The sequence below is a fragment of the Muntiacus reevesi genome, chromosome 1, assembly GCF_963930625.1.
Source record: "Muntiacus reevesi chromosome 1, mMunRee1.1, whole genome shotgun sequence".
Classification (NCBI taxonomy): domain Eukaryota; kingdom Metazoa; phylum Chordata; class Mammalia; order Artiodactyla; family Cervidae; genus Muntiacus; species Muntiacus reevesi.
The window spans coordinates 104,746,906-104,759,092 of NC_089249.1; the positions used below are offsets into that span (position 1 = coordinate 104,746,906).

Consider the following 12,187-nt stretch of genomic DNA (forward strand, 5'->3'; position numbering starts at 1 on the left):
GACTGAACACAGGCCACGGCAGTGAAAGCACGAAGTTTCTAACCACTGGACTGCCAAGGAATTCCCCAAAACTTCTAATCAGAAATCAGATCAGTTAAAAAAAAATTTTGAACATTTGCACAAAGGCTAATAAAATACTTGAAATTCTAACACGTAAGACCCTAGAGGATTTTTAAACTTAAAATTAAGCAAATTAAATTTTAGTATTCTAAGTTTTGCTATAATGTTATAACCATCTTACAAGTGTATTGCTAAAGGCATACATTAAAAAAAAACTCTGCTTTTTTTTGAAGCTAAAAATGTTCTACTACCTTAACTAAAGTTTATTAAATTCTTCCAAATCAAAGCAATTTTTCATCACAGGACTTGAAACATATGCATTATAATACTGCTTTAAAATGATAGATGTTTATCAGTTAAGCACACATTTCCATAGAACACTAACTTGTCACTAGGAAACTTTCAAAGATCTTACAAATAAATGAAAATCTAAAGTATTTACAAAGCTGTAAACATAAACGATAATGTTATAAATTATACAAAATTTATAGCACTTATAGTATTATGTAAAATTTATAGCATTATCTTTTTTGTTTCATAAAAGATAATGCTATAAATGTTGGCATTGCTTAAGTTACTATAAAAAACCTGAGGAGGGAAAGAAAATTTTTATGTTTACATTTACATATAATTACATTTCCATATGATAATGAAAATTGAATCAATGAGACAAACTATCTTCAATATGCTGTAATGCTAGTGTTTAAATAATTGTTATCATATGAAATTAGCTATAGACTTCACAGTGGCTACTAATGTATTGAAATCAACCTAATAATAAGACAAATTAATATTTATATATTGTTAAATTATTAACAAGGTTAATTCTTTAAAAATATTAACATTAAAATATTGATAATATTTTAATAATATATATAGCAATATTGCTGTATGTGTATTATCAGAGACAATATAATGTCCCTAACTTAAATAAAAATATTAACTCAAATGTTTTATAGCCCAGTACTCCATAATATCTGCATCAAAAAATTCTTAGAATTATACAAGTTATGCAAGCTTTAAAATACTACCACCATATTACTGTTAGCATTCAACAAGCAAAAGGAAACATGTATTTGTACACTCTCATTAAGGAAAGCTAGGAAAGAACACTGCTTTCTTTAATATAGATGAGTTATTTATCTGTACCTCTGCTACATGAAGAGGGGTTGAGTGACAGTTATCAAGACGGACGCCCTGGAAATAAGTCGCAGTGATTTCTGTGTATTTTTTCATGTGTGCCCAGAGATAAGGACAGTCCTCTGGTTTTTTCCCATAGCGTAATTTAACACTGTCTCCCCAGCAAATAAGTTCTCTCCTTAGATAAACATCTGAACCTGTTAAAAAAGGAGCTTGCTTTCAATGGTTCAAGGAATAAAATGAAAATATTTATTTCAAGGAAAAACTGTTGTTTTTAAATCACATTTATTATTTCTAACACAAGCCATATATAGGTTAAAATTATATCTAAAATGGTATGGGATAAAGTTTTAAAAAGCTAACAGTAATTTAGATCTATTTTGCTAAAACTGTACCTTACAGTCTCTTCTAAAAATGTGTGCTTAATAGTAAAAATTCAAGTTGCTTCTTAAAGGAAAACAGTAATAGTAATATCATGGGCCTTTAAAGCTATACCCAAAACATTTAAAGCTCCATCTCCACCCTGCTACCAATTTTTGGCAATATGTTACACTAAATCCATGGTGTAGAGCAGAGTGGCATTTTTCACTTCAAATAGTTAGAAAGGAGAGGGCAGAGATACTTAAATGCAAAGCTACATTTTTTTAAAAAATGAGACTTCTGAATTAAATTTAATGACATAAAACAGGCTTCTGATTCTGAAATGTTAAAAAATAAATACATTGATAGGTCCTCTGCAAAATTATTCCTGGCAGTGAAACAGCTATAAAAAATAAGAAGCTAGCATTAAGTAAGAGGGAATCTAAAAAAAATTGTTTTCTAGTTTAACTGTCATTCAAATACCTTAAATACTCCTCTAGCTAATGAGTAAAAATATCCCTTACAGTAAACAGTTGTAATCATACAGGTTCAAATGGCTTTTTAAAGATGCAAATGAGTACATTTGTGTACAAATGAGTTGCCCAATGTAGAACCATAATATCAAATAGATATATAAGAACTCTTCTGTTAAGGAAGAGGAGATAAGGGGTAGAAAAGGAAAGAAGGAGAAAGAAGCTGAATCTCATTTTGTCAGTCCCTTCTCTTCTCAAATTGTATGCACCTCTGGCATCTCCGATGAAACAATTTAGAAACCATTAGCCTACTTGGGGAACAAAATCAACAAACAATTTACATTCTGAGCTTGCCATGAACTTTTATTTTCCTACCATAGAGAAGTTAACAAAAAAGACATACCTGGCTCAGCAAAATTTCGAAGGGGATCATCTCCCATTACCCATCCATTATGTGCCATCAGAAAACAAGCTTTATTTGGGACATGAATCATTGACTCTTCTGCAGAGAGGGATATGTCTTCGAAAGGGAAAGTAAAATATCTAGGGAGATACAATGAAGTATGAAATTCATGCAGAGAAACTCCTTGGAGAAAATCTGAATTAATACCATTAAAATTAAACTTTGTCCCTAATGAATAGAATAGGTAAGATTATTTTGACACCATTTATAAGAAATAAGAAATAAACTTCCATACAGGTGAAAATATCATCAGAAATTTTGAGTAAATCTAGTAAGATTTGAGAAATTGAGTGAGTATTATAGTATATCTGATTAACATTCTAAGTAATAACTTTAAAAATCTCATAGAATGACTAAGAAAATCATTAAAGTATTGACATTATTTTGCAAAAGTTTTTACTATGTTTCAGTTGACTGATCTCTGCTGTACATTACTTATAAAGAGCTAAATACTTGTTTAATTTGCTTAACACTGAAATTATTAGTAAGTATGCAGTCCTCCAGAAACATGAATCTAAATGATTATAAATTGGTTCATAATGATGATAGTTTCTCTAACTAAAGATTTGCCTAACAAAATTAATTAATATTAAGCCTGAAGTGAAGTGAAGTAGCTCAGTTGTGTCCGACTGTTTGCGACCCAGTGGACTGTAGCCCACCAGGCTCCTCCATCCACAGGATTCTCCAGGCAAGAATACTGGAGTGGGTTGCCAGTTCCTTCTCCAGGGAATCTTCCCAACCCAGAGATGGACACAGGTCTCCCACATTGCAGGCAGACGCTTTAACCTCTGAGCCACCAGGGAAGCCCTAATATTAAACCTAGTTACCAGATCAAAACTGCTATTTCAATTTAAGAAACATATTGGGTCACACATTAGAGGAAATTCAAATTTAGGTTAATTTGAAAAGTTTAATACAATTTTCAATTTTTAACTTTTCATGAGAAGAAAACAAAATGGAATACCTGGTAACCAAAGGATGTTTTCTAGTAACAGGTCCTAGTTTAGGACCATGGCCAGCCAGTCGTTCATAAAACACATTTCCCAAAAGGCAATTGACTGCCTAGAAAACATGAACTTATGTCAGTAACAACAGCAAAAAACAGTATTAAAACTCAAAGAAAAACAGCAGGTCAAAAGAAGTAGGTAAAACCTGTTCCTGATGATAGTTCATGAGTTGATGTTTCTCTGAATTTAATTCCTCAATTCTCTTCCTGAACCAATTGCAGCATTCGTTAATTGCGGCTGGCCCATTGCTTGAAGTAGATAAAGCAATATGAATAATATTTAATGGTTCTACAAACTCTACATTTGAAATTTTTCTAATACGGGTCATAGAAACTTTAAATATATTCATCAGGACCTTAATTAAGACTTAAAAAATTTTCCAGTTGTATACATTTTTACCACAAAAGGGGAAATGTCATGTGTTGGAAGTAGTAGTTATAGTGAATTACTTTATTTCATTTTCTATTCAGGCTGTTAACAAATAGCATAAAAATAACACCATAAATGTAATCAGAATAGTTGTAAAGGTTTACAAGTAATATTATTCTTTAGTATGTAGTAAAATATAAAACATACTCATGTGGTATGAAAGTTGCTAGAGCAACATTCATATCTACAGTACAGCCAAGCCGTCTGTATTCAGGATCTTGAATTATCTTAAGGTGGTGATTTGGATCAGGCCTTGTTGTTTTCCTATTTTCTGAAAGAAAGAAAATATTATATCTTAAATGCAGATATGTACAAGGAGATTATAACTGTTACTTATTTCATATTTTCAGTTTATTATTTTTTTCTTAGAAAATAAAAGAACTATTTATTTCATAAGCATTCCTTCCTTCCTCCCTACGTATCCTTCTGCAAAAACCTAACATACACGCGTGCGCACACACACACACACACACACACACACACACGGAGGGAAAGAGATAGAGACGCGGGGTTGGGTAAAGAGGAGAGAGAGATGCTGACTGGGGGAAAAAAAAAAACTGCAGAAGAAAAATAGCAATTCCTACCAGTTCAACCCCAGTCCCACCTTTCTGCTTCAGTTAGTATTCAGGTATTCTATACATTTTTTAGGGCACTAAAGATGTTCAGCTCAGTGGCTCAGTCATATTCGACTCTGTGACCCCACGGACTGCAGCACGCCAGGCTTCCCTGTTCATCACCAACTCCCAGAGTTTACCCAAACTCATGTCCATTGAGTCAGTGATGCCATTCAACCATCTCATCCTCTGTCATCCTCTTCTCCTCCCACCTTCAATCTTTCCCAGCATCAGGGTCTTTTCCAATGAGTCAATACTTCCCATTAGGTGGCGAAGTATTGGAGTTTCAGCTTCAGCATCAGTCCATCCAATGAATATTCAGGACTGATCTCCTTTAGGATGGATTGGTTGGATCTCCTTGGAGTCCAAGGGACTCTCAAGAGTCTTCCCCAACACCACATTTCAAAAGCATCAATTCTTTGGTGCTCAGCTTTCTTTACAGTCCAATTCTCACACCCATACATGATCACTGGAAAAACCATAGCCTTGACCAGATGGACATTTGCTGGCAAAGCAATGTCTCTGCTTTTTAATATGCTGTCTAGGTTGGTCATAACTTTTCTTCCAAAGAGCAAGCGTCTTTTAATTTCATGGCTGCAATCACCATCTGCAGTGAAATTGGAGTCCCGAAAAATAAAGTCTGCCACTGTTTCCCCAACTATTTGCCATGAAGTGATGGGACCAGATGCCATGATCTTAGTTTTCTGAATGTTGAGTTCTAAGCCAACTTTTTCACCCTCCTCTTTCACTTTTATCAAGAGGCTCTTTAGTTCTTCTTCACTTTCTGCCATAAAGGTGGTGCCATCTGCATATCTGAGGTTATTTGATATTTCTCCCTGCAATCTTGATTCCAGCTTGTGCTTCATCCAGCCCAGCATTTCTCATGATGTACTCTGCATATAAGTTAAATAAGTAGGGTGACAATATACAGCCTTGATGTACTCCTTTTCCTATTTGGAACCAGTCTGTTGTTCCAAGCACAGTTCTGACTGTTGCTTCCTGACCTGCATACAGATTTCTCAAGAGGCTGGTCAGGTGGTCTGGTATTCCCATCTCTTTCGGAATTTTTCACAAGTTTGTTGTGATCCACACAGTCAAAGACTTTGGCATAGTCAACAAAGCAGAAATAGAACTCTCTTGCTTTTTTGATGATCCAGCAAATGTTGGCAATTTGATCTCTGGTTCCTCTGCCTTTTCTAAATCCAGCTTGAACTTCTGGAAATTCATGGGTCACCTACTGTTGAAGCCTAGCGTGGAGAATTTTGAGTATTACTTTACTAGTGTGTGAGATGAATGCAATTGTGCAACAGTCTGAGCATTCTTTGGCATTGCCTTTCTTTGGGATTGGAATGAAAACTGATCTTTTCCAGTCTTGTGGCCGCTGTTTAGTTTTCCAAATTTGCTGGCATATTGAGTGCAGCACTTTCACAGCATCTTTTAGGGTTTGAAAGATCTCAACTGGAATTTCATCACCTCCACTATCTTTGTTTGTAGTGATACTTCCTAAGGCCCACTTGACTTCACATTCCAGGATGTCTGGCTCTAGGTGAGTGATCACACCATCGTAGTTATCTGGGTCATTTTTTGTATAATTCTTCTGTGTATTCTTGCCACCTCTTCTTAATATCTTCTGCTTCTGTTAGGTCCAGACCATTCTGTCCTTTATTGTGCCCATCTTTTCATAAAATGCTCCTTTGGTATCTCTGATTTTCTTCAAGAGATCTCTAGTCTTTCCCATTCTATTGTTTTCCTCTATCTCTTTGCATTGATTGCTGAGGAAGGCTTTCTTGTCTCTTCTTGCTATTCTTTGGAACTTTGCATTCAAATGGGTATATCTTTCCTTTTCTCCTTTGCTTTTCGCTTCTCTTTTCTCAGCTATTTGTAAGGCCTCCTCAGGCAACCATTTTGCCATTTTGCATTTCTTTTTCTTGGGGATGGTCTTGATCCCTGTCTCCTATACAATGTCATGAACCTCCGTCCATAGTTCTCCCAAACCAGTTTAAAAGGATGGAATATCAACCCAGTATCCCTTTTTAAAACAAAAATAAAGTTAATATCTTCTTTATATAAATTCCAGGTATATTAAATATTTAAAAGTAAACTGTAAATAAGATTTTCAGAAGAAAATAGAATGTTGTTTGAAGGTCTGGGCACAATGTGAAATTAGAAGCCATAGAAGAAAAGATCAATAAATTTGGTTACAGTGAGGGGAGGAAACCACAGTAAACAAGGATTAAAAGATCAGCAGCATAATAGGAGGATATAGCTGAGGCTATTATAATAAGGAACCACCCATAATAATAAGTCAATATGAAAAAGATGAGCAACCCAACAGAAAAATAGAGGAAGAACATTAATAGGCAATTAATGGAAGAATTATAAATGGCTAATTAACACATGAAAAGATATTTCATTCATAACCAAAGAAATAAAAATAAAAATAATGAATATTTTGCCTATTGACAAAGATTAAATGGTATCTAATGTTGATGATGTTATAGTTAGTGATAACATAAAGTGGTACAACTTGTATTGAAAAGCAATTTGACAATCTATTACAAATTTATCATTAAATTTGTATACTCTTTGACCTATGAATTCTAACAATTTGTCCTACTGATTTAGTCCCAAAGCAAGTAAAGTTAACATGCACAAGGATTTATTTTCTATAGTATCACTTGTAAGAATATAAATTCCTCTAGATCCAGGGCTTGCTATGTTTACCACTGAATCCCCCTACCTGGAAGAATGCCTCGCACATAATAGGTGATTCAATAAATATGTATTAAATGAATGAATGAGAAATGAACTACAAATAATTTACCAAAGTGGTTAAAAGAAATTCAAGTACTTTAAAGCAGTGTATTGCTATCTAGAAGTTAAAAAGAAATAATTAGCTGTAATAAGATCATGTTGTCAACTAAAAGAACAACTTGTTAAACAGTCTGTATACTGCAGTTTTATTTGTGTGTATAAAATAGATATAAATATAAAACTTATGAATGTAATTTACAGTACCTAACTATATAAAATTGGAATTTCTTTCAAAAAAGAGCCTGAAAAGAAACACAAGAGACTATTAAATAATAGTTCATTCTAGTAAGTAGATTTTGGAGGAGAGGAAGTTACATATTCTATTTATTATATATCTGTACTGTTTGGCTTTTTTTCTTTACTATGAGCATACATTATTGCAAATAAATAATACAGCTTATAAATATCAGAGGAAAGGGAAAATGGAGGCACTTCAGTAAGATAAAACATGAAGGAAAGATAATATTAAAAATTCATGTATTAAGATGTTACACAAATGTGAAAGCTGGAAGAGTGAACCTGACCCGAAGCTTCCAGGGCCTCAAACATAATGACTTTGACTTTGAAGGCAGTGTTTCTGGGCCTTACTCAAGCTCAACTTTCTGGATAAGGAAGAGGATTTCTTACTTTAAGAGCCTTCAAAGATCCTTGCTCTTAGGTTGTCCTATACTAATTGTAGATATATTCTTTATAATTTCTCTAATTAGCTTCCTAAAAAATCCTAACTTCTCTTTTGGCATGGTTGTTCCTATCCTACTTTGTCAGTGACACAGTGATTAACTTCTTAAGGTTCATTATGTCCTTAACTGGAGATTTGTTTCTTTACCTTTGCTACTGGCTAGTATCTGAGTCAGTCTCACTAGAGGTTAGGTGGCCTTAATGGTGCGCATGTGAATGCTAAGTGGCTTCAGTCATGTCTGACTTTTTGCGACCCTTTGGACTGTAACCTGCCAGGCTCCACTGTCCATGGGATTCTCCAGGCAAGAATACTGCAGTGGGTTGCCATGCCCCGCTTCGGGAGATCTTCCCGACCCAGGGATGGTATCCATGTCTCTTACATCTCCTACATTGGCAGGTGGGATCTTTACCACTAATGCCACCTGAGAAGCCCAGTGTTAAAGGTAGGTACCATTAACTAGAACTCAGTTAAGTTAACTGAGGTACCATCAACTACCTCAGTTAAGATTCCTACATTAGCCAACAGAAGACTATCACATCTCTCAGTTTTGAAGCCTGTTTTGAGTTTTTGGCAGCTGAAATAATCTGTTCTATTTACCTGCCATGTTAACCATTCATTTAACAAATGTAAATTGAGCTGTATGGTATACTGAGCATTGTGCTACGGAATCAATATAAGAAGTAGTCCCCAAGGGAAAAAACTGTGTATTATGAAAGAACTGATGCTTTTGAACTGTGGTGTTGGAGAAGACTCTTGAAAGTCCCTTGGACTGCAAGGAGATCCAACCAGTCCATCTAAAAGGAAATCAGTCCTGAATATTCATTGGAAGGACTGATGCTGAAGCTGAAACTCTAATACTTTGGCCACCTCATGCGAAGAACCGACTAACTGGATAAGACCCTGATGCTGGGAAAGATTGAAGGTGGGAGGAGAAGGGGATGACAGAGGATGAGACGGTTGGATGGCATCACTGACACGATGGACCTAAGTTTGAGTAGGCTCCGGGGATTGGTGATGGACAGGAAGGCCTGGGGTGCTGCAGTCCAGGGGGTCGCAAAGAGTTGGACATGACCGAGCAAATGAACTGAACTGAACTGAACTGAATGACATGGCCTTTACAGATCTCTGCTAACTCACAGATAGCTTCCAGAATCATAGTGTTAGAGCATCAGAAATAACACAAATACCATATAATAATAACAGATTTAATACTGTGTTAGCCAAGAGAAGAGTAATAGTAAATTTCTTAAAATTGATAGTAACATTCTAGTGTATAACCTTTACCTTGTGTAAGAAGTCCTCTAAATTGCTCGACTGCTTTGTGAACATCTACTTGGAAAAATTCCCAGAGTTGAATCTTCGGATAAATATCCTCCCAAATTATTTTTCGAATGCACTGAAAAATATTAATAGTTAGAACACATATTTAAAATCATTTTACTAAGTATTATTTAGCACCTTAAAAGACAGGTTCTAAATGATCTTCGAAAGCACACTTAATTTATATTAGAAATTGTGTACTAAAAGTGTGGTATTCCTCTATACATACTGACATTCATTTGATGATCATTTTCAATCAAAGCAGGTACTCCTCTGTCTTTGTATTTCCCTTCTGCAACGTCACAGGATAAATGCCAAAGCGCTCTGTCTAAGACCCAGGCAGGTTTTAAGTGTGGGGAATTCACAAGGTTATATGCACTTTCTGGATGTTCCTGGAGCCATCTACTATTAGCAGCTTAAAGAAAAAGGAAACATAAAGGATTATCATGCAATTAGACTGAAGTTAAGTTTAAAGTTGAAATAAAACATCAACATCTGTCACTCATTTTCTTATATGTTAGATATCAATATTTTATAATGATACTGTAGTAGTATGAAAACAACTTTTTGGTTATGGTGTCCTATTATCTATTGCACCATACATTTTTCTTTTCTGTTGTAAGAGTTTTTAACTGACAGTAAATAGGATCAACACTGATTCATTATATCATCATATTTACTATTTATTTATACCATCATATTTACTATTATGGTGGGAGTTAAGAAGGGTCTTGCCCTCTGCCTGTTTTGATGGTCCTTAGGAGAACAATATTTTGGAATGCTCCTTCTAAACCCAAAGGCCCTCTTTCCCTTTAAGGTAGACTGGGCTTTTGCCCTGACTTCAAGTTCTCTAGCCTTGTTAAAGCAGAAAGTTACCTGCATCTTCAACTCTGGTTTAGGCTTCTCAGTGTCTGGCTGTTCAGTTGTAGGGCAGGAAAAGAGCCCCTGAAATTTATTCTCCCTCGAAGCTCCTCCTTCTTACTTCTGGTCTCCTAAGTGACAGACCCTTCTTCAGCCCCATCTAGCTCTAGATTCTAGATTTTGCATCCAAAATGTCATTTATATATATTTCCCCCCCCTACATATCATGTCTTTTTTTGTTGTCTGAAGGGGGAGGGAGGTGAGATTCTTTCTTCTGGATCTTTAAATATGCTTGGACCTCCCCAAAGCTACGAATACAAACACACATCTTATCTAAATACAGTTATTTTCTGAAGTTCTGCAGCGTCTATTAGTATCAAGACCAAACACCTTGAAAACCAACCTGCACCTACTGCTTTCACTTTCTCCGCACACTCTCCTTTTCTTCCCGCCGCACTCTGCTCCCTTATTCACTCAACCACCTACGTGTTATGGAAGCTCTCCCCCAGTTGCTCTGCTCCAGGCAGATGTGGCCAATATGGCAATGCCCTCTCCTCCCAACTCCTTGTCTAGGGTTAGTTTCATTCTGGGAGACAGAGGCTGCCTGTTTCTCATTCCCTCTAGCTCCAAGCTGTAAAAGCTCTATTCCAGGTTGCAGGCAGAGAAAACCTTGACTCTTTTCCTTCACCAAATGCCAATGTGTAGGGTAACTGTCCAACTCGAGCTGTGGGGGGGCCCAGAATACTGAGGCTCTACTTGCCCCCCAGACCTGGAGCTTGCTCATAAGGAGGAGGTTCCACATGGGAGGGACAACCAAGAAGATCAGAGACTGATGCCTCCTGCCTGAATATAGTCAGAATGGCTGCCCCAGGAAAAGTGGGCAGTGGCACAGGTTTCTGCTCAAGAGGCATGACAGGCATTAAGATTGAAGAGCTCTGCCTGAAAGGACTGAATTTATTTGGCACAGTGAGTGGAGAACTCTGTGCCTAACAGTGTTGTTGAAAATAACAGAGACCTTGATGAGGAGCAGTTAAGAGAATGCTAATAGTTCCATGATACAAGAAAAACATTAGAATGACCAGAAATTTCATAGAGAGAACCAGGGAAAGAGGTAGCTGAGAAGAACCCTACTGGGACCACTGGCAACTATGGGGTTTGGGAAGGCTGGATATGTGTGCTAGGGACCTACTCAGGGGCATCCCAGAAGGACATTAGACTTGAAAGCATTCCTCAAACCACATACACACCCATCAACACAGGACAGAAAGTCCCTGGCAAAGGGACTTAAATACAACCTCTAACCAAACACTGAGTGAACAATGAAGTACACCCTGACCCAGGGTGAGTTCTAGGAAGCTGGCATTAAAAACAAATCGCATTCACCTCTGGCAGTCTGGAAGACCCTGTGCATGTACAAGGCTAAGCCGTCTTAGCAGTGGTCAAAGAGGGACTTCCAAGTTAACAGTTCAGGTTTATCTTTTTCCATCCTTTTATGGGCAAACTATTTGTATCTTTGAATTTAAAGTATGTGGCATGTAGACAGAATATATTTGAATTTTTTTTTTTTTTGTCTCTGACAATACCTTCTTTCAAGATATTACTTTCAAGATTCCCTAAGTCTTTGGCTTTCAAAATGTTTCCTATGATGTGTCTGAGCGTGGTTCTCTTTTGTTTAGGGTTCTTGGAGGTTCCTGAGTCTTAGAATGTGTAAACTGATGCTGAAGGTTTCCATTCTTTCCTCTCCTTCTGGTATTTCCAAATCCTGCATTCCACTGAAGCTCTGTTCATTTTTATCTTTTTTCTCTCTGTTCTTTACATTGCATAGTCACTGTTCACTAATCCTTTCTCCTGTCAACTCAAGTATACTGCTGAATAGCGGTCACTGAATTTTTCAGTTTGGTTATTTACTTTTCAATTTCAGAATTCTCATTTAGGTCTTTAAAAATTTTTTTAATCTATTTATGATA

The 12,187-nt window shown here is 36.2% G+C and overlaps 1 protein-coding gene across 3 annotated transcripts in view; it reads right to left on the minus strand.

Moving 5' to 3' along the window:
• Nucleotides 1-12,187, minus strand: part of AGL (amylo-alpha-1, 6-glucosidase, 4-alpha-glucanotransferase) — a 97,038-nt gene that overhangs the window by 43,594 nt on the left and 41,257 nt on the right. For all 3 annotated transcript variants that reach the window (XM_065908166.1, XM_065908149.1, XM_065908158.1), the window contains exons 6-12: nt 9,593-9,774; nt 9,324-9,435; nt 4,080-4,203; nt 3,649-3,751; nt 3,461-3,558; nt 2,437-2,576; nt 1,210-1,397 (exon numbers count right to left, since the gene is read on the minus strand). In XM_065908166.1, coding sequence (XP_065764238.1) covers nt 1,210-1,397; nt 2,437-2,576; nt 3,461-3,558; nt 3,649-3,751; nt 4,080-4,203; nt 9,324-9,435; nt 9,593-9,774 — 947 coding nt within the window. The remainder of the gene's footprint in view (nt 1-1,209; nt 1,398-2,436; nt 2,577-3,460; nt 3,559-3,648; nt 3,752-4,079; nt 4,204-9,323; nt 9,436-9,592; nt 9,775-12,187) is intronic.